The sequence below is a fragment of the Thamnophis sirtalis genome, unplaced genomic scaffold (assembly GCF_051295495.1).
Source record: "Thamnophis sirtalis isolate CommonGarterSnake01/CBP01778 unplaced genomic scaffold, rThaSir2_p1.2 scaffold_3, whole genome shotgun sequence".
NCBI classification, from domain to species: Eukaryota; Metazoa; Chordata; class Lepidosauria; order Squamata; family Natricidae; genus Thamnophis; species Thamnophis sirtalis.
Window position 1 is genome coordinate 60,235,017 of NW_028261383.1, and position 22,665 is coordinate 60,257,681.

Here is a 22,665-nt window from a genome sequence, read left to right on the forward strand (position 1 = left end):
GGCTGAATTCACACACATAAGCAAGGCTGGTGGAAAGCAAGCCGCCTCCCTCCGCGGTTTTCCTCAGCCCGTTCTTCAACGGGTCTCCCTTTGTTTGAACCGATTCAAAATCGCCCCATTTGAATGAATATTGATACATCAGGCGTGAAATGTGAGCGCTTTTACTCTTCGAGGGAGCCGAGAAATAAGCTTGAAGGAGCTTCCTCCGATTGCAAAGGAAAGACACAAAAACAGTCCCCACCCCACCCCACCCGGAACGCCATCGCTCTGCTAAACAAATAATTCCCTCACCAATGTCAAACCATTCACTAAGGCTGCATTACAATTACTATTAGTCTTCTCATCGTTCCTATCACCCATCTCCTCCCACTTATGGCTGCAGGACTGTAGCTTTGTTGCTTCTGTCCTTACGATTTTTATTGTTTCCTAATATGATTTGATTGCATATTTGTACCCTATGACTATCATTAAGGGTTGCACCTTATGATTCTTGATGAATGTATCTTGTCTTTTTATGTACACTGAGAGCATATGAACCAAAGACAAATTCCTTGTGTGTCCAATCATACTTAGCCAGTAAAGAATCCTACTCTATTCTACGCGAAGCGCAGCCAGTCAGCTGGATCTGGAGTAATACACCGATTCACACACCGGCGCAGCTTCCCCGGAGCCGCCGGCACGGAAGGGACGTCAAGGGAGGAGGCGCCACGGCAAGCCGGGAGCCTCCCGGCGTGGCTCTCTGTCTTGCTTGCCTCCTGCGAGAAGCGGGGAATAAGGAGGCGCGGCCGCCCTGCACTAAGCCCGAAAGCGACGCTTCGCTCTTCTTTGGCATCTTCGGGAGGCCGCCCGGTTTCTACCTCCTTAATTGCTGTTCTCTCCTTCGGGGCTCCGCCGCGCCTGGTGGGGTCGGGGTGTTTTCTGTCGCGGAATAGCGGCCGGGATGGTTGGGAAGCGTAAAGGGGTCTCGCAGGTGCAGCGGTCCTGCAAGAAAGTCAAGGGAGAGGATCCAGCCGCCGCCTCCGCTTCTTCCTCGGGTCTGAAAACTTGTGAGCAGCGAAACGGTAAAAAGACAAGTCAGATTTCGAGCAGGAGTAGGCTGGGAGCATCGGGGGTGATGGTTGGGGAGCTGGGGGGACAGCCTGGAAAGGAGTAAGTGTAATTAAAGGAGTTTTTTTTTCTGCTGTTCCTGGCAGATTCCATGCTTTCTTTCGTCTCTTATGGAATAGTAAGTTTCATTGCTCTTCCTCAGCGTTAGCAACTTGGATCGCTTCGGGCGGAATTCTCCCTTATGCAACACCTTATGTAAAAATGGTTAGAGAAAGTTCCCCAGTACTGTTGCTCAGCCCCTTTAAATCCCCCCCCCCCGCTTAAAATAAGTGTTTCTGCAGTTCCATGTTTAAGAGGCTTTTCTGGGGGTATGCACAATAAACCCAGATAGTAAAGTGTACTGTGGGGTACACAATGAAGTTGTGAATGAAGCTCGAGTTGTGTCACGTGATTAAAGCACACTTTGAATTGCGCTCTCCTTTGTAGTTACTGTTGTAGTTACATAAGTGCACAGTTCTTTGTCCGCCAATATATGTTTAGAAAATACTAAATGTTTCATGGAAAGGACCTTGTGTAATTACTCCCCCCCCCCCCAAGAGTGAAAACAAAGGCTGACTTCAGTTCTTTATTCTATCAGACTGGGATACAGCTTTCTGATTAGGTTATTGAGTTATGATGCCCTTGTTTTGTTAATGCCCCAAGGATATTCAGTAAACTTTAAGGAGAATAAAAGAAAGGTTTTGTCACTAATACAAATTTTTAAAGTTCATTTATAATGCTGAGTGTATTGAATTGAATAAAAAATATCTGCTTGTCTACACACTTAAGCAGAAGCATTTTAAGATAGTTTACAAAACCTTGCAGTTTAATTTTGAAAAGGTAATTGGAAATTGAGTGAGCTTTTTGCTTAAAAATGTTCCATTAAAAATCAATAATCTACTTTCCCCCCAGTAATTTCCCCCCCCCCCAATTTTCTCTATTTTTTGATACAGATCATTTGGAAGATGCAAAACCTGAGAAGAAAACTACGCCCAAATTGTCATCTGGAAAAAAGAGAGAAAAGGAGCAAGTCTCTCAGACACTTCAGAAAAATTCCAATGAAAAAAGACCAAAATCCAAAGTCAAGGAGGAAATGAATAGAAGTATAGAAAGCCAGGGGTTCCTTCCAAAAGCGGGGAAATGCAGGTGAGCAACTTTAAAGTTTTTTGGTAGACATTTTCAATATATACATACAAATTATTAGAATTAGAATTAGAATTAGAATTAGAATTAGAATAGAATAGAATGACAGAGTTGGAAGGAACCTTGGAGGTCTTCTAGTTCTCATGCAAGAAACCCTACACCATTTCAGACAAATGGTTATCCAACATCTTTAAACTTCCAGTGTTGGAGCATTCACAACTTCTGGAGGCAAGTTATTCCACTGATTAATTGTTCTAACTGTCAGGAAATTTCTTCTCAGTTCTAAGTTGCTTCTCTCCTTGGTTAGTTTCCACCCATTGCTTCTTGTCCTACCCTCAGGTGCTTTGGAGAATAGTTTGACTCCCTCTTCTTTGTGGCAACCCCTGAGATACTGGAACTCTGCTATTATCTCTCCCCTAGTCCTTTTTTTCCTTAAACTAGACATACCCAGTTCCTGCGACTGTTTTTCATATGTTTTAGCCTTCAGTCCCCTATTGAAAGAGTCAATTAAAAGTCCATTAAGGATACCTAGTGCAACCCTCTACTTAGTGTGGGAATCCAGAATAAATTTTAGTTTCTGCTTGAATATAGAAAACAGGACCCCAGCAGTGTGTTTTTGTTGTTGTTAAACTGCTTTTACTGTTTTTTTTTGGCATAAAAGTTGCCTAAAATGTAACCAGGATCTCATTTTTTTCTGGAATTATAGACCGCTAGAAAGATAGATAATAAAACAGCACTTGATATTCTGAAGAGGTATAGCATCTCTTCAAATACTTGGAAAGTGCCATTACATCCCCCCCTCAGTTGCCATTTTTCAGGACTAATGTACCTAGTCCCTTCAGTTGCTCCTCATAAGACATAATTTCTTATCACCTTATCATCTTTTCTCCCATTCTAATTTCCCTAAAAAATAGAATAATCCCTTAAAATGTATCCAGAACTGAACAGAGTACTTCAAAGCAGATTCTGACATATGCAAAATATACAGGTAGTCCTCAACCACCACAATTGAGCCCAAAATGTATGTTGTTAAGTGAGAAGTTTGTGAAGTGAGTTTTGTCCCAGTTTACGACTTTTCTTGACACATTTGTTAAGTGAGTCACTGCAGTTGTTAAATTAGTAACAGCTTTGTTAAATGAATCTGGCTGCTCCATTGACTTCACTTGTCAGACATTTGCAGAAGGTGATCACATGACACAGACACTGCAACTATCATAAATATGAATCAGTTCTCAAGCATCTGAATGTAAATCATGTGACCACAGGGATGCTGCTACAGTCATAACTGAAAAATGGTCATAAGTAACTTTTTTCAGAGCTGTTGTAAGTTCGAGTGGTCTTTAAATGAACTGTTGTAAGTTGAGGACTACCTGTATTGGAACTTTTATTTGCCAAAGTTGAAACTGCAGTGGTTTTTCACACTAAATGTTATCAAAGCAGATATCTCCTAATCTTATGCCTGTGAATTAGGTTTGTTTTTCCTAAGTGTAGAATACTGCATTTGTAACTATTAAATTTCATGCGGTTTTCTTCCCACTTAACCTGTGAAGATTCTTTGGAGGTCAGTTTATGTCTCCTGAAGCATTAGCTATCTCATCTGAATTTTGTACCTTTTTCCATTTTGCAATCACTATAAGGAATCTAGAGGTTTTTATTTTTTGCTTTGGTTACACGCACTTTGTTATGTTGTCTAAACTGTGAATCATATCAGGGAAAGCAAAGGAGAGTACACGAGACAAGACAAAAATCATAGTATATTTCTTTTTGAATTCAATAGTGGTTTGCAGAGAACTCCTTTAAAGAAAAAAACAAATGCAAAAAAAGAATTGATTATTACAAAGAAAGAGGAAGAGGAGGATGAGGAAAGTGAGGAAGAATGGGAAGATGTGGAAGGTAACACATTCTTCATTTTCTGCTATATGATCCATTTGTCTCATTTACTGATGGCTATTTTGGCTTCTTGTAGTTTATGCTTATTTTCATACTGAAGCCATCCAAAGATTATCACAGATCTATTGAATGTTGTGTTTCTTTTATGCCTGTCTGAGCCTGATTGACTGTTTTTAACAAAAAAAACCCAACCCTTTCTTCCAGATGTTGCAGAGTAACTAATTCAATAAGTAAACTATAGAGAACTATATTGTGGGATGCGCCATCGCATCCCACAATATAGTTCTCTATAATTTACTTATTGAATTAGTTACTCTGCAACATCTGGAAGAAAGGTTTTTAGTGACTAAAACACTGAGCTTGTCAATCAGAAAGGTCAGCAGTTCAGCAGTTCGAATCCCTAGTGCCACGTAATGGAGTGAGCTCCCGTTAACTTGCCCCAGCTTCTGTCAACCTAGCAGTTTGAAAGCACATTAAAAAAAATGCAAGTAGAAAAATAGGAACCACCTTTGGTTGGAAGGTAACAGCGTTCTGTGCGCCTTCGGCATTTAGTCATGCCGACCACATGACCACGGAGACGTCTTTGGACAGTGCTGGCTCTTCAACTTTAAAACGGAGATGAGCACTGCCCCCTGGAGTCAGGAACGAGTACACATTTGTGCGAGGGGAACCTTTACCTTTACCTATATTGTTTCTCCAGTTGCAAATCAGATGAAGGAACTATCTGGAAGTTGATGTTGCTGAAACTTTCATTTGGCATGTCAACCCTCTCTTTCACAAAGATCATCCTTAGCTACAAGTAATGAAAACATAGCACTGTTTTAAATAATAATTTTAAAGCAATTTTCTTTATTAAATTTAGAATTACGAGAGATGGGCGGTTAAAAAATGTGAAAAAGAAATAAAAATAATTTAGATCCCACCTTTTATTCAGGAGCTCAAGACAATCTGCATAGTGATTCCACCACCCATTTTTTCCCCTTAGAATAACCATTTTTTGATTTGTTTCCACTAGTTGTAGTTTATACGATCTAAGATGGTACAATAAATTGATTAATTAAAAATGAAAAAAGATGATATAAAGGGGAGGAAGCATGAAAAATGCATCAAAGTAGTCCTTAATCTATGACCACAATTGAAACCAGAATTTCCATTGCTAGGCAAGGTGATTGTTAAGCGAGTCGTATCTGATTTTATGACCTTTTTTGTCATAGTTAAGTGACTCAAGCAAATTTGGCTTCCCCCATTGACTTAACAGAAGCCAGCTGGGAAGGTCGCAAATGGTGATCACATGACCCGGGGAGAATGCAACTATTGTAAATAAATGTCATTTGTCAAGCACTCAAATTCTGATGACATGACCAAAGGGATGCTGCAACAGTCACATGTGACTGTAAGAACTGGTCATAAGTCACTATTTTCATGCTATTGCAACTTTGAATAGACAATAAACAAATCAAGGACTACTTATAGTAAGTTCATTCTGATGCTGAACTGTGCTTTAGTTTCTCCTCATAAAAATCCTTAGAAATCTAGAAATAAGTGAAAGATGAACCCATATTTTACGTACAACATTTCTATAATCATTATTTTTCATGCCGAACAATGTTGCTTAATAAAGGATTACCTCATGTAATAATGATTCTTTATGAGCTAGACATGGTTGGTGTTAGAACAGAAGGAAATAGCAATAGCACTTAGACTTATGTACTGCTTCACAGTGCTTTACAGCCCTCTGAAAGTGGTTTACCCATCAGCATATTGCCCACAACAATCTGGGTTCTCATTTTACCAACTTTGGAAGGATGGAAGGCTGAGTCAACCTTGAACTGGTGATAATTGAACCGCTGGCAGTCAGCAGTCAGCAGAATTAGCCTGCAATACTGCATTCTAACCACTGTGCCACCTTGGCTCATATATGCATTAAATACTAGTTTTCCAATGTAACATGGGTTATGTGCCATAACAGACATTTATAAATGTCTTCTCCAATTTGATGTCTTACATATATGTTGGAAATATAGCTTCCATCTAGCAAAGCCAGTAGTGTCCATTAGAGCACCTAGTTGGGGAAGAGTGACTCATAAAAGAATGTGATATTTGCCTGATTGATAGGCAAAATATTTGTTAGATGGATAGGCACACACTATTTAGCTTGTTGCCAAAACATGTGATTCAGAAATACTCATAAATTGTCATATTCTTATGCCTTTGTGTATCTTAATTTTCTGACATTGAAACCATATGGGAAGCAGCCCTGAACTGGAACTGTTCGATTCTGTTTGAAACACATTGGTTAGATTTAAACCTTTGTTTCCAGAAATTTGTGAACCTGAGATCGAGATGCTGAAAGAAGTTAAGGCACCAAAGCTTCCCAGCACAACTGTTGAGATAGAAATTGAAACACCTGAACAATCCAAGAAAAGAGAGAGAAGGTAAGCTAGACATGCATGTGGGGTGAGTCCCAATGGAGTTAGGAGGCCAATCAATTTAAAATAATTATAAATATTTAGGGTTTCACAATTAATTTGGCTTTTAGAGGGAAAGCGTCTATATAAAAAATATTCTGAGATTTTGCTATGATCTCTTTTTCCAATTTGGTCCCCAAGTTTTGTAAATACCTTTGCTATTTATAATTATGAATCTTGTGTGTTACATAGTTTTAAGATTAAGAAAAATTGGTTCTTCTTGCTTAGGATTTTGGTAACCTTCATTGATACTTTTTTTGTGTTGTCCTTATTTTTGGCTATTACAACCATACCTTGTTATATTTTGCTTTGCATTGTCTTGACATTTGACTAGAATTAGGATCGGAATTTTTGTTGCTTAGTGATGCATTTGTTAAGCGAGTCATCATATGGCAAGACCAAATTTTACAACCATTTTTACTGTGGCCATTAAGCAAATTTGGCTTCCCCAATTGATTTTTCTTGTCAGGAGCCAGCTGGGAAGGTCACAAATTATGATCATGTGGATGCAAGATGATGCAACAATTATACATGCGAGATGGTTGCCGAGCACCCAAATGGTGATCATGTGATCATGAGAGTGATGGGATGGTTGTTATTTTGAGGAGAGGTCATAAGTCGGTTTTGCCAAAGCTGTTGTAACTTCCAAGTGTTGTTAAACAGACAATTGTAAATCTAGGACTATCTGTAATTGACTCCTACGTCATTAGGAAGCAATTTACATATTGCCAAATAGAAGAAAGGAATTCACACAACCAGTAGTCACATATAGTGTATGGCAGTGGTGACGAACCTATGGCACGCATGCCAGAGGTTGTGTGCAGAGCCCTCTCTGTGGGAACGTGTGCCATCACCCCAGCCCAGCTCCATCGCATTTCTCCCACAGGGGGGAGAGAGGGAGGGAGGGAGAAAAAGAAAGGGAGGGGAAGAAAGGGGGGGAGGAAAGAGAGAAATAATATTTAAAAAGTTTTTCTTTTTTACTGTTGCTAAATGTAATATTTGAAAAGCAGAAAAAAATGAAGGGGCATAAAAGTGCATTTACCACATTTTTCTTAGAACAATTAGCTGAACTCTGCCTTGTTTATCATTATTTTAGGTAGTAAAACCTCATTATTCAGGTTAAATTGCCGTGTTGGCACTTTGCGATAAATAAGTGGGTTTTGGGTTGCAGTTTGGGCCCTTGGTCTCTAAAAAGTTTGCCATCACTGGTGTATAGCTTCTGACAAATTGTAATACGTTAAGTTATCCTTGCAGTTTCTTGCTATAAATGACTGCTCAAAATCTAGATTAGGGGTGGGGACTGTGCACTTTTAAAAGAATTATAGGAAATAGAGAACTGCTTTATGCACTTAATCAGAACTGTGATTTTTATTTTTCCTGGGGTTTTCTCGTTCTTTTCATGTATTTCTGGTGGATAAGATTCCCAGCAACCATTTTTGAAAGAGCTTCAGGAACAACAAAATGGCACTTATTTTGAAAGAGAGATCCTATATGTCATTATAACTTAGAGTCAGTTTGCTCTGGTGGTTAAGACACTAAGCTAGAAACTCACAGTATTGTTGTTATGGGAAAAAATAGGAGGAAGGAGTATTAAGTATAAGACATCTTGAGTTATTTCTAAAGATAATAAAGGCATGATGTAAATAAAATAATTAAATAGAACTCACTGATTTGGTTTACCTGAAATCTTGCAGAGAGAAACGGCAAGCTGAGTTTGAGATATATCTCCGTCGAATGGTGAAACGCTTCAGCAAAGAAGTCCGTGAAGATACCCATAAGGTTTGAACTTCAGGGTTAAGTTGTCAGAAAATTGGGAGACTTCTAGGGGCAAAGTTCATTATCTGAATTATGACATTTATCAATTTACCCTGGCAATTAAACCAATTGAATTTGAAGGTACTTTAGAGTTAGGACCATCTAACGGTGGTGCTATGGTGACGCAGTGGTTAGAATGCAGTACTCCAGGCTACTTCTGCTGACTGCCGGCTGCCAGCAGTTTGGCAGATCGAATCTCACCGGGCTCAAGGTTGACTCAGCCTTCCATCCTCCCGAGGTGGGTAAAATGAGGACCCAGATTGTTGGGGGCAATATGCTGACTCTGTAAACTGCATAGAGAAGTTTGTAAAGCACTGTAAAGTGGTAGATAAGTCTAAGTGCTATTGCTATTGCTATCTAATCAAGCCCCAGCTCAAGGCAAGACTTACAATGAAGTATGCCGTTAAAATATTCCTGATCAGTAATCTTCCATGCTCAGCATAATCACATTTCTGAAAAGTGATCTTATTGCTGTATGAATGTTTCACAACTATTTCAGCAGTTTTGAGCAGTTTTTACTATTGGAGGAACATTAACAGAGGAACATAAGAGAATCAGTTTGGTCTACTGGTTAAGGCACTAGGCTAGAATGCAGAGACCGTGAGATTAAAAATCTCACCTTAACCATGAAAGACAGCTGGGTGACTTTGAGACTGTCATTCTCTCTCAGCCCATCCCACCTCATAGGGTTGTTGTGGGGAAAATAGAAGGAGGAAGATGTATTGGATATGTTTGCCTCTTTGAGTTATTTGTAAAAATAATAAAGAGGGAATGCAAATAAATAAATAGTACACATCTATTGTATATGCGTTAGTAATGTCCAAAAAGTAATTCAATATATTTTTACCGGGAAAATAGCATCCTGAATTTTGGAAGGAGTTTAAAAAATGTTCCTGTGTATATAACAGTATTTTAAGTTAGCACTCAATAAACATAACTCAAGGGATTAATTACATTTACACATTTTGTAATAAAACTGAATTTTATTTGAAAAAACTGTTTAGTACAGCTGCTTTGCTCAGAGTGGCATATGATTTCTAAATGCAAATTTAAAACCACATTTTTGAATTCAACTGCCACATGCATCTTAAAAATAAACTTAGCAGTTAAAACACTAACAGATGTAAATACAGCCTCAAAAAGAAACCAACTGTCAAACTGATATTCAGTTAAAATTCAGCTATGTGACACTGGAAACATCATAACACTTGAGGCAGAGAATATTAACTTCCTGTAGTCTCTCACAATACATCATGATATAATTAGAAGAACACAGGAAAACCTTTTTTGATCTCAGCGCATACTATAACACTGCAAACTTAACAGGTGGGTTTTTTCCTGGAATATGTATTAGCTAAGAGCTGAGGGTTAAATTACCATCTACTATGCATACTAGAAGTTTATGAAATTGATATAAAAATATAAATGTATATAATCCAAGGAGAGAAGAGAAATAAGGCTATTTCACCCCTTGGTTGAAAACAAAACATTTACTCCAGTTGGTCATGAAAGAACTGTAACTCTACAAATGGTTTCCTAAATATCATTTTTGTGTCCTTTTTTCTTCCTCCTCTTCTTCTCCCTTCTCCTCAGTCTTGGAAAGTAGGGATGTGCAGTGTGAGAATTCAGAGCCACCACCAGGTTCCCAAAACCTTGGCCCTGGGAGCTTCTTCAAATGCTGCCATCCAATTCTAATATTTAATATAAAGGGGATAAGAAGAAATGGTTAAATGTATGAGGAGTAATGATGTTACTTATGATAATTAATTAATTATGTATACAATTGAGGTGTACATCTATTGTTTGCCCTCCCCCTGCCTATTTTGGGAGAGGTTAGCCTCAACATACCATCAAAAGCCCAAATGCGGGTCTTGTTTCATGAAATGATGATGGATGCCTAGACTAAAGAATGGAACAAGATATTTTTTTAACAGGAATTAACCAGTACAGTGCATGGATGATTGGGTGCTTAAAATGTATATTTCTTGTCGCTTCTCTGTCTTCTGTCAACCAGTGAGGAGGTGTGGGGGGAGCAGAGCTAGGCCCAACTGAATGGATCTGGCCTATATTGGCCTGTCCCTTGAATTGTAAAAATCACTTCAGTATCTCTGATGTACCCTAAAGCTGCTTGTTTCTTTAGAATCCATGTCCTTTTCCCAATAGGTTCACTTATTGTGCCTATTGGCCAATGGTTTCCATAGGAACAGGATCTGCCTTCAGCCAGATCTTCAAGCGATTGGCCTTTCTATCATTCCGATTTGCTTCACCAAAGACTCCGTAGATCGCATCAACCGTCTGTTTCTGTCAAATCTTGTGAATTGGTAAGGGTTTTTTTTCTTTTCCATTTCTTTTTTAATTGAATTTTGGGTCCAACAATGGAACATCTGGCTTTCTGTGACTATGATTAGTCCAAGAATAAGGAAGTAAGTGTGATGGAGTCTTCTTTTTAGTTTAACTGTAAGAATGAGATAGCTTCCCTACCGTCTATTCCAGCTCCCATGGGAGAGATAAATGACTGGGCAAATAAATAAATTACGGTTCTTTTGTTTTTAAAATAAAGGTTTTCTGCAACTTTCACTATTAACAATCAGCTCTCTGACAGTGAAGATTGGCAGGTGACTATAGAGAGGCGTTTTGCTGTCTATGCTGCACGAGATGAGGCGGAACTGGTGCAGGTAAGTGATAGAAGGCTTTCCAAAGCATGCTGGATTCCTGCTATGTTGTAATCATAATAAGGATAAAGTAAGGGAGGTAGAGGTTCTATTTTTCACATACAAAAAGAAAGACAGACCTCTGGAGATTTCTATACACATCTTGCTCCTTTAGCCATTGATGTCATCATTGGAAATTCTGTTTTTATGCTGAGTATAGCATACAAGGAATTTATCAGATAATATCTCAGGAGCTGCCACAAACAAGAGGGAGCGAAGCTATTCTCCAAAGTACCTCAGGATTGGACAAGAAGCAATGGGTGGAAACTAATCAACGAAAGAAACAACTTAGAACTGAGGAGAGACATTTCATGTCAGTTAGAACAATTAATCAGTGGAACAACTTTTCTCCAGAAGTTGTGAATGCTCCAACACAGGAAGTTTTTAAGAAGATGTTGGATAGTCATTTGTTTGAAGTGGTGTAGGGTTTCCTGCCTAAGCAGGGGGTTGGACTAGAAGACATCCAATGTCCTTCCCAACTATTATATTATTATATTAATATTATATTATATTAATATTATATTATTATATTATTATATTATTATATTATTATATTATTATATTATTATATTATTATATTATTATATTATTATATTATTATATTATTATATTATTATATTATTATATTATTATATTATTATATTATTATATTATTATATTATTATATTATTATATTATTATATTATTATATTATTATACATGTGTGAACCTGAGTGTATGCCTGTACACAGGTTCACCGACAAAAGGGCGAACGACAAAACCGCGCCCGACTAAACCGTGTCGCTGATGTCATCAACAGGGCAACAACAGCGCGGAAACAGAAGCACGCTGTAAACCCTAACCTAAACTTAACCCCTAAACCTAACCCCCCTAAACCTAAACCTAACCCTAACCCTTAACCTAACCCTAACCCTAAACCTAATCCTAACCCTTAACCTAACCCTAACCCTAACCCTTAACCTAACCCTAACCCTAACCCTAACCCTTAACCTAACCCTAAACCTAACCCTTAACCTAACCCTAAACCTAACCCTAAACCTAACCCTAACCCTAACCCTAAACCTAAACCTAACCGTTACCTTAAGTTGAATCGGCTTTCTTTCAACACGCTATTTAAAGCGCCCTTCTTTCTCCGCGCTGTCTGTTGTCACCGCGTTGATGACGTCAGCGACACGGTTTAGTCGGGCACGATTTTGTCTTTCGCCCTTTTGACGGGTCACGCTGTATACACACATACACAAATACACACACATTTGGCAGTTAGCATTCATGGCACTAGGAAAAAAGATTAAGGCTTCAATTGTTATAATTGTAGGGGAGGGGAACCTGCTTTACATATTATATACAAATTATATATTTGTTTGATTTAAAATGTTTGCAGCAATTGTCCTGTGGGCAAACAGTGTTAACAAGGAGAGGAGAGGTACAAAAATCAGATTCCAAACTTTTTTTCCCTAATAGATATTTTTACTTATTCTTCGAGCTCTGCATCTAATGTGCCGACTTGTATTGTCTTTACAACCCATTCCTCTCAAAGAGCCATCGGGGAAGGTAAGTAGGGCAAAATTGTTGCTATCTGGGTTTTTTTCCAGGAGCAGGTCCTTCGCAAACAACCTGAGACTTACTTTGTAATAAATCTGTTTGGTGTCTATTTTTAATATTTTTGCTTATGTTTATGGGTGGGCTTTGGTTTGTTTTCCTTAATTTCTTCATGTCTTTATTAATTTCTTATTATTCTGGGAATAAAGGAAAATTTCAGGTGTGCCCACCCCAATATATGCATTTAAGTTTATTTTAAAATGAGATAACCACAGTTCATGGAGTAGGCCAGACTATCTATGGTTTGTAAGTCGGATAAGATTGTACTTAGTCATTTCTTCAAATGGTAAACATTATCAAATCCTTGATTTATGACTATAGTGTTTCTAGTGCTTATGATTAAGAGATAGAAAGAACTAAGAGGGTGTCCAGTTTTGTAGGCCTTTATCATCAAGGATGGTGATGGTGGAACTTTGTTACACAGACTCCCTGTGCCAGTGAAAGAAATGGCACCATCCACAGATCTGGCATCTCCACCGATGCATTGGAATTCATGTTGGGTTGTAATAAGTGAATAGCCAATATAAGAGCAACAAAGATGATTAGGGGACTGGAGGCTAAAACATATAAAGAACGGCTGCAGGAACTGGGTGTATCTAGTTTCATGAAAAGAAAGACTAGGGGTGACATGATAGCAGTGCCAATATCTCAAGGGTTGCCACAAATAAGAGGGAGTCAGGCTATTCTCCAAGCCACTTGAGGGTAGAATAAGAAGCAAAGGGTGGAAACTAATCAAGGAAAGAAGCAACTTAGAACTGAGGAGAGACATTTCCTGTCAGTTAGAACAATTAATCAGTGGAACAACTTGCCTCCAGAAGTTGAATTCTCCAACACTGGAAGTTTGTAGGAAGATGTTGGATAACCATTTGTCTGAAGCAGACAAATGTTCTAAAGCAGGGTTTCCTTCTAAGCAGGGGGTTGGACTAGAAGATCTCCAAGGTCCCTTCCAATTCTGTTATTCTGTTCCATTCTAATCTAAGAGCAGGTCATTTTCTAAAGTCAACAACTTGAATTTTAATTCAGTACAGCTATCCATATTTTTTTTTGTTCTGCTTTTGCCTCTCAAAATCTTTCTCTCTCCTTCATATTTGTTTCAGGGAAAATCCTCCAAGAAAAGCTCTCCTTTGGTAGCTTCTGGGACATTGCCCAATTCTGCCAAAAGCTCAAGACAATGCACAAAAGCAGATACTGCTAAGAAGACAAGCCTCTCCAGGGCCAAAAGGCTGAGAAAGAAATCTTCAGCACAGGAAGATATTCAGAAAAATATAAAATCTGAGAATGATGAGAGGAGCTTGAGGGCGGAACAAGGGCTAGGAAGGCCTAAAAATGACCGACGACGGCAAGTGGCATCTAAAGTGTCCTATAAAGAAGAAAGTGGAGACAGTGAGGATAATGATTCTGAATTCTGTCCTACAGAGGAAAATGATGATGGCAGCATATCTGATGAGGATTTTGAAATTCCCCCCAAAAAACTGAAGTCACCACTAGGAACCCCTAAAACAACGCCAGGGACCCTGAAAGCAAAAGCAGTTGTCAACAGGCAACAATCCGTGCCTTCTGTCTCAAAAAGAGACAAGGACTCAGAGATAATTGGTAGTTTGGTAGACAAAACGGTCAGTCCATGTTCTTCAAATTCATCCAAGAAGAAAAACAAAATAATTTCTAGTGATGAAGAAAAAGAGCAGAGGTCAGTTGTATCCAGAGGCACGGACTATTGGGTAGAGGTTTTTCTTGAACGAGAAGACCGGTGGATATGTGTGGATTGCATGCATGGCAATGTTGGACACCCTCTGGAATGTTTCAAGTACGCCTCAAAGCCAGTGTCTTACATCATTGGCATTGACAACAGTGGATTTGTAAAAGATGTAACACAGAGATACGACCCAGCATGGATGACTGCAACGAGGAAGTATCGTGTGGATGCCCAGTGGTGGGAAGATACCTTGGAGCCGTACAAAAGTTCTTTTGTGGAACGAGATGCTAAAGAAGAAAGAGAGGTAAATAAAATGGAACGGGAGGCTTTTTCCCCCAGTAATCAAAATTACACCCAGAAGGACTCAAATATTCTTTATCTTTTTCTAATAGGTTTAGATCCTTAGGTTGCAAAAACATGGAGCTCTCTCCTTTTATCTTGGTCTGCTTTTCATCTAAGATCTTAACTAATCTGTTCCTCTTGGTTTATCCACTAGCTCAGATGTTGTGTGCTTTTATTTAGTTTCTATTCAAGCCATTTCTTGGCTGAATGATAGCAGAGCTTGTGCACATATTTAGGGAGACCAGTCTATAGTCTGAAACCACATAGAAAAAGGTATATCCATACTTGGGCAAGTTCATACCAGAAATAGTTTTAGCTGACTTGGCCTCTCATACTTGTTTGAACCAAAACTCCTTACTGTACTTTCCAGAATATTCAACACAGTGAAAATCCCTTACGGGAAAAGTAGGGTTGCCATGATGCTTAGACAATGTCTATAATACTGGTAGTTATTTAAATGCAAAGCAAGGTTAATATACCAGGACTCAATATTTTGTCTAGTCTTCCAAAAGTTGAATAATATATGTGTAATTGGTTGCCTCTATATTCTACTGGTAATAACATGATTCCCAGTTTGTAGCTAAACTTCAAGATCAGCCTTTGCCACAATCCGTCAGTGAATACAAGAATCATCCGCTTTATGCCTTGAAGAGGCATCTCCTTAAGTATGAGGCCATATATCCTGAGACAGCTGCAATTCTAGGATATTGCCGAGGGGAGGCTGTCTACTCCAGGTGAGATATTTCTCAGGTGTGTATGCCATGAAACAAGGCTTCATCTGGTACACTGGTCTGGGATCATCACAGTGTCCCACTAGCAATACCTTACTGCTACTTATTTTGAACATTTAAACAAGGATCCATATTTGCACTCCCCCACAAATGAATGTTACTCATTTATCAAGGTACTTAGAGTTGACTTCTCTAACTTGGCAAGGGATGCTTATTCCCAAACTTGACTGAACTTCAAGTGTGCAGTTCAGCACAAGAGAAATTTCCATCTGCTCAGTTTCATTGAAAAAAGTAAGATCTGTGTTGACTGTTTGAGGCCCAAGAGGGCCTTGGCTGTCCATCACTAAAAGCCATAGCTTGTTTATACAAGTTACATTGGAAGGACAGATCTGGTGTTTGTGGGTACGAGGCCAGTATCTCTTTCATCCCTTGGCTTTTCCCTCCTAAAATGAATCTGTTTTTTTCTCCCCCCCCCCCCCCCCCAACAAGATTTGAGTTGGATACTAGAGGTAGATGGGCTACTCAGAATGTATCCATGAAACCTGTTTTTCTGCTTGAAAAGTCCACCTAACCCAGTGTTTCTCAATCTTGGTCAATCTTGGTCACCTGAAGAGCTGGCTGGGGAATTCTGGGAGTTGATGTCCACGCATCTTCAGGTGGGCCAAGGTTGAGAAGCACTGATCTAACCAATGCTTATTTTTTCCCAGTCTTTCCCATCCCTGCATTAAACACAGTATGGGGATTTCTTGCAAGTAAGCATTGAGAGGAAAGTGAGCCATTTTGTATATTGTTCTTTATTGTATATTATCTAATACATAGTTCATTGTGAATATTACCTATATGTAGCTATATTATTTACCAAGAATGGTATTTGACTAATTTCAGAGACTGTATCCACACCTTGCACTCCAAAGACACCTGGTTGAAACAAGCTCGAGTGGTGAGGATTGGAGAAGTGCCTTATAAGGTAGAGTGACAGCAACAATATTTTTCAGGCTAATGTCAAAATTTGTGTCAGGAAATATTTATATATAAAACTTTTGAAGCTGAATAACTTTTTTTAAAGTTCTTTGGAGTCAGATTAAAGCATATTTTTTTGCCTGTCATCTGTGTTTTGCTTTTTTTGTGGCTAACTACAGCAGATACTACACAATTCCAACAGGTGGGATGGAAGAGTGATAGTTTTATTCTACTGTTGTTGCCATTAGAGGCATGGTTGTTCAGACCAAAAGGTAGACCAGAGTAAGAAGGGTTTACAGATTTACTAGTACTGACAGTCTCAACACTACCTATTCTGGTTTAATGGATTTTTATGGACAAATTCTGCGAGGGGGATGTTGGAAATTTAAGTCCTTCTTACTCTTAAGGAGATGGACAAACTCCTGATGCACATAGCCAACTCCTACATGTTTCTCCCTGTGGAAGAGGCTGTGATCATTGCTTTGAGAATTATGAGCAAGAAAGAATGATGACGCCACTCTAAACTCATTGTGTTAGCACAGATGGTGAAAGGTTTTTCCAACCAAGCGAGAAAAGCACGAATGGCAGAACCTGCAAATCGGGACAAAATGGATTTGCCATTGTTTGGTCTCTGGCAGACTGAGAAATACCAGCCACCTCTGGCTGTTGATGGAAGGGTAAGCTGGCAATTAGGTAGATTGGGTAGGTTTTAAGCTCTATTCTTCCACAGAGTTTATTTCAGTATAAGTTGTTCCATTTTTTTTCCCATTCCACTTCTCTTTTAGGTTCCTCGGAATGAGTTTGGGAATGTCTATCTCTTCCAACCCTGCATGTTACCAATAGGCTGTGTGCAGCTAAATCTTCCTAGCCTTCATAGAGTGGCCCGTAAACTAGATATTGACTGTGTTCCAGCTGTTACAGGATTTGATTTTCATGGTGGTTACTCTCATCCTGTGTAAGTCATAATAGTCATTTACTATCTGGTCACTTACTATCTGGTTTTACTAGGATATACAATGGTCCTTTGTGCTACTTAGTAATACAGTTGAGTTGTGTTGGATTTACTTAGCATACATGGTTAGGGATAATATTACAGAAAAGCAGAATTAACAACTTAGTTGCTGAATCCGAAATAGTAAGAGCTCAGCACTTGCTCCCTTCCTTACCATCCACTTTCACAAAGGTGGATTAACCTGGTTTTTATTTCTTCATTCATTCATTCATTGAATTTATATTGCACCTATTTGCCCATGGCAACTCAAGGTGGCTAACCATGTTTAAAACAATAAAATTAATAAAAAGAATCAAATAATAAAATCATCCCCTGCCCCAGTAACAGCAGAACACACGAGCCATATAATGGGCTCCATCCTGCTCTGGGTTCCCCAGGCCCACTGGTAGAACTAAGTCTTCAGCGTCTTCCAGAAGAGTATTAGAGTGGGGCCATTCTAATCTCTGGGGAAATGATGTTCTAGAGAGAAGGAGCCACCAGGGGGAAGGCCCTTCTTCTGGGTTCCACCAGGTGTATCTCCCTTGGGGATGGGACCCGCAACATTCCCTGCCTCCCTGCTCTGATAGGTCAGGTGGATGTGACTGGCAAGTGACGGTCTATCAGATAACCTGAGCCATGATAAGATAAGCCATGAAGGACTTTAGAGGTGACAACCAACCTCAAATTGCACCGGGAACCAAATCGGCAGACAATGCAGCTCCCGCAGGAGAGGTGATACATGTGCACAAAACCATGTGGGCCACTGGATTTTGCACCAACTGGAGCTTCCAGATGCTCTTCAAGGGCAGCCCCATGTAGAGTGTGTTTCTCTTTTACCTCTGCTTATTTAATATTTTTATATCTGTATCATTCAGGTGAGGATGCTAAAGCAGTTAACATTCCCTCCTAGCTTTGTTAGCTACTCATTTATGAATACAGTTACATCCCTTCAAAAGTTCCTGGGTACTTTTCATCTAGTTTTCCAAATGTTATTGAATGGACTGATATTTAATCTATTTGAGGGATGGGGAATTTTGAGCCATCCAGATGTTGAAATGTAAGTCTCAGCATCTCTCACTGCTACCCATCCAAGGATAAATTGGAATCCAGCAACATTTGAAAGGCCAAAAGTTGTTGCCCAGCCCTAAGTCCATATAAACACAAATCCCTGAATTGTGTTTTGTTCCAAATGACAACCTGCATCCTTTTCACAGCACAGAAGGCTATGTAATCTGTGAAGAGTACAAAGAAGTGCTTGTTGCAGCCTGGGAGAACGAAGAGTCAGAAAGGGAAAAGAAGGAAAAAGAGGTGGGAATCATTTTGAAATCTTTATTAATGTGAGGGGAGAGCGGTGAATTGTTAACAGTCAGCAGCATTACCAAGCTAAATTAATGGTGCATTTAAATACAGATCTGGTAGACAGTTAATACTTCTGCAGCTTTTGATAGCATTTTCTAGCCTGGTGTCCTTCAAATGTGTAAGGATTACAATGATTTAGAACTAAGGGAGTTGTTCCAGCTCAGCTGGAAAGCATAATAAATTTATATAATTTACCATTTCAATTTTGACAGCCACCCAATCTTATAAGTCTCTTATAAGGCTGTCCTCAATGATTCAGTCTTTGCAACATTTCTCTGTTTACCACCTCTTACCCTGTGCATGTAGAATTCCTCCCTTCTTCCTCAAGAAGGCTCAGAAGATTATTTTATGAAATTTTGATGTAATTTTGTATTCCCATAGATGCTGCCACAGATACTGTAAGGTTACTTTGTTGATTTGAAGCTTGGCGATTTGGTTGCAAACATTTCATCCCCATTTGAGGAGACATCTTCAGTGTGCTTTGGATTGTGCTTGTCTTGGGAACCACTGGCCTAATACCTTTCTGAGTTCTGGTCTGATTTCGGGTTGTGTGATTGACTGGGTGTAGTTGCTGAGTCATAGTCCTTGTTTTTAAGTACTGTCTATGTGATGTAAATTAATGCTGGTGGTGTTTGGATGTCTTCTGATGATGTCATTTGGATGTCCTCTAATGATGTCATGACATCTTCAGAAGACATCCGAACAACAACACCAGCACTAATTTAAATCACACAGACGGTACGTAAAACCAAGGACTATGATTCAGCAACTACACCCAATCAATCACACAACCCGAAATCAGACCAGGACTCAAAAAGGTGTTTAAAGGCCAGTGTTCTGACAGTCAATCCAAAGCAACTGAAGATGTCTCCTCGAATGGGGACGAAATGTTTGCAATCAAATTGCCAAGCTCAGAGCTCAAACCAACAACATAACTACCAACAGGAGCTACTAATATTCAAAGACATTTCAATACTGTAATGTGCAGAGATGCTACTTTGCCAACTGCACTGTTAATTATGTGCCCTTTGGTTTTAATTCTGGGTAAACTTTAAAAACAGAAGCGGGAGAAGAGAGTGCTGGGAAATTGGAAACTGCTGGTGAAGGGACTTCTGATCAAGGAGAGATTAAAGAAGCGCTATTCTACCAAGGTAACAAAACATTTGTGTAATATATGGATCACAAATCTGAAGTTATTTGAGGCCGTCTGGACACTGGAGTTGGTGCCCAGATTGGAGAAAGAACAAAATGTTAATACAGATTTCTTAACATTGAAGATATAAACATACTTTGCATTTGAACAAGTACTTTCTGCATAGAAACAATACATTTTTATTACTTTTGAAATGACAAGTAATGGCATTATTTCTTGATGCATTAATTTTTAAATTGAATGTTTTGTTTGCTTATGTGAAGTTATCTGAAAGAAAGGGATAATTGGGCTTTCAGAGTATACTTGAATAGGATTGTAGGTTTGCTTAACAGTGGGTTCAATTATAAATTCTGTCAACAGTATGAATATCAACAGGATTATATTATGATAATGCTAAGTAGCTTTTGACAATCAATCATATTATTTATTGAAAAAGTATGGTCATCCATTTCAGACAGTGAATTCTTTGGGACTAAAATAATAGAAAAAATAGTTCTCTTTTTTCCTAGCATTTCATGTATCATATTTTTCATTCTGTGCAAATGTAGAATGCAGAGTTTGCATTCTGCTGATTTTTTTTCCCTTGGATGCAGGAGGATTGTTAAAATCTGAAAACAAATTCTGTATATTTGGATTTATACAGCATTTGTAATGTCAATTACTAGTTTTGTTGCAATGGAAGGAGAATTCTTCCACAGCATCAGTGTATTGTTCTAACTCTTTCTCTTCCAGAATGAGACAAGAGCCATGATGGAAGGGGAGTCTGATTTGTCATCTGATGAAGAAGGACCATACTCAGAAACACCTGCTGAAGATGTAGCTGTTTCTTGGCCCCAAAATCGACAAGCTGAGGAGCAGAGTGGGAAAGGAAAAACAACCAAAAAGAACAAGAGAGAAAAAAAAGGAGAAGCAAAATATTTGTTCCCGTTTGAGAAATTGTGACAAGGAGTTTTGGAACTGGCTTAGATTCTTTTGATTTTATGTCCCTCGAGTGTACATTCATACTGAACCTTTCCTGCCAGCAGGAACAGTTAAAACAACTCAGGAAACTTCCAACCTGTTTTCCCAATATTGCATTCCTAGATGTTTATAGGACTTGAAGCAGGAAAATTCATCTGGATTCATTGCTGGATGACTACTATAACTTTATATTGGCCGGTGGCAGCTACTTTTCCTAGATTCTTGATAGATACATTTTCTTTAAGATGCTGCTGATAGGTAAAGCAAGAACATTGATGTTGGAGCAAAGTACCTTCCAATGCCAGATCTTAATACCTGCAAATACATTCCTTGTTTTGGAAATTTTGCATTATTTTATTGCAAAGTTGTTAACAAGCTAGACACATGAGCTTCTAGAAAGAGTTATGAAAGAAACATGTGCATATAGATGTACTCATATACATGTATGTGTACTCAACATACATGTTGCAATAGTAAAGCTGGGCTTAAGTTGTATTATATATGTAAAAAAAAAGTCTGGTGGGAATAAGTGAGGGAATTGATAGGAACTGTCTATAACTTTAACAGCTTCTGTTCAGCTTTACAAAGGAAATCAATGTGAACAGTAAGCTAGTATAATTAATGGGCATAGGTAAGACATTTGAGCAGAAGATACTTAGTTTTTAGCTGAGCTGGATTTATTCCTTTTCCTCTTCTATATCGTCAAGAAAACTGAGTATCACCTCTTAGTATATTGATCATGACAGATTCCAGTTTTGGACATTCTGAATGGTGCACTCTGAAGGGCTTATTACAAAAATAGCTTGCAGTCTGCCACATGTTCAGTCATGTCCAATTACTTAATTGCGTAATGTGCTATTTTGAATATTTTACCTATGCACACTTTTTTGTACAAAAGAAGTAATAACTATAGCAGTTGTCTTACTCAAAGCAATTTTAGAAGCACATTGTTTGGTTTATATTCTGTCATAATGAACTTAATCTACTTGACTTGACCAGAATTAATTTGGACCAGAACTTTAAATATATTCAGATAAAAAATATACTGAATCTTGGGTAAAAAATAAAAACTTAAGTCCTGAGCACCAGTCCTTTTTCTAACATTATTTGCATATTCAGAATTATTAGATTCTCATCCCACAGGAGCAACATAGATATTCACTTGGAAAATGAATATACAAGCCTTCCAGTGTCTCCCTACCAGGGGTTGGTTCCTGCCAGTTCTAACCTCTTCTATAGAAGAGGTTCCACAAATGTACAGTGCCGTTTAGAACCAGTTCCAGCTCCCTCCCCCCACTCGTCTACACATCATCAAGATGAAGAGCGAGAGGAGGAATTCTGGGAGTTGAAGTCCACAAGTCTTAAAGCTGTCAAGTTTGAACACCCCTGGGGTTTTTTTCTAAAGGGTTAGGGGTGCAAGGGTCTTGTAACTTGACAGCTTTAAGATTTGCACACTTCATTGCCAAAGTTCCAGAGCCAACATTTTGGTTGCTAAGCAAGAGCGTTGTTAAGTGAGTTTCACCACATTTTACAAGTTGGCCACACTCACCCAGTCACATGACTGCCAAGCCACTCCCACTCAGTCACATAGCTGGCAAGCCACTCCCACCCGGACACATGGTCGGTAAGCCACTCCCACAAAGCAGGCCACACCTACAGAAGAGGTTCTAAAATAATTTGAAACCCACCACTACAGTCCCTACAAATCAGTGTCTCCCTGAAAAAAAACTGATTTTAAAGATCTTTCAGAATATAAGGGTGGTC

At 38.8% G+C, this 22,665-nt stretch overlaps 1 protein-coding gene across 2 annotated transcripts; it reads left to right on the forward strand.

Annotated features, from left to right (window-relative positions):
• The first annotated feature begins 641 nt into the window (after positions 1–641).
• Positions 642–21,989, forward strand: XPC (XPC complex subunit, DNA damage recognition and repair factor). 2 transcript variants are annotated; one of them, XM_087708952.1, is made up of 16 exons: positions 644–1,061; positions 2,040–2,232; positions 4,007–4,122; positions 6,440–6,554; positions 8,282–8,366; positions 10,566–10,723; positions 10,963–11,077; positions 12,575–12,664; positions 13,810–14,709; positions 15,321–15,481; positions 16,364–16,445; positions 16,981–17,115; positions 17,224–17,393; positions 18,644–18,737; positions 19,850–19,939; positions 20,674–21,989. In XM_087708952.1, exons 1-16 carry the CDS (start codon positions 941–943, stop codon positions 20,881–20,883), a joined length of 2,835 nt encoding a protein of 944 aa, XP_087565078.1. In that variant the 5' UTR covers positions 644–940; the 3' UTR covers positions 20,884–21,989. The 2 variants fall into 2 exon arrangements, with proteins under 2 accessions (XP_087565079.1, XP_087565078.1); XM_087708953.1 differs by lacking the exons at positions 19,850–19,939; positions 20,674–21,989 and having other exon boundaries at positions 642–1,061; positions 18,649–18,737.
• The last annotated feature ends 676 nt before the right edge of the window (positions 21,990–22,665 follow it).

Coding starts and splice junctions, on each gene's coding strand:
- XPC (XM_087708952.1), top strand. CDS start 941: ATGGTTGGGAAGCGTAAAGGGGTCTCGCAGGTGCAGCGGTCCTGCAAG. Junction 1,062..2,039: donor AACTTGTGAGCAGCGAAACG/GTAAAAAGACAA, acceptor TTTTTGATACAG/ATCATTTGGAAGATGCAAAA. Junction 10,724..10,962: donor CTGTCAAATCTTGTGAATTG/GTAAGGGTTTTT, acceptor TTTAAAATAAAG/GTTTTCTGCAACTTTCACTA.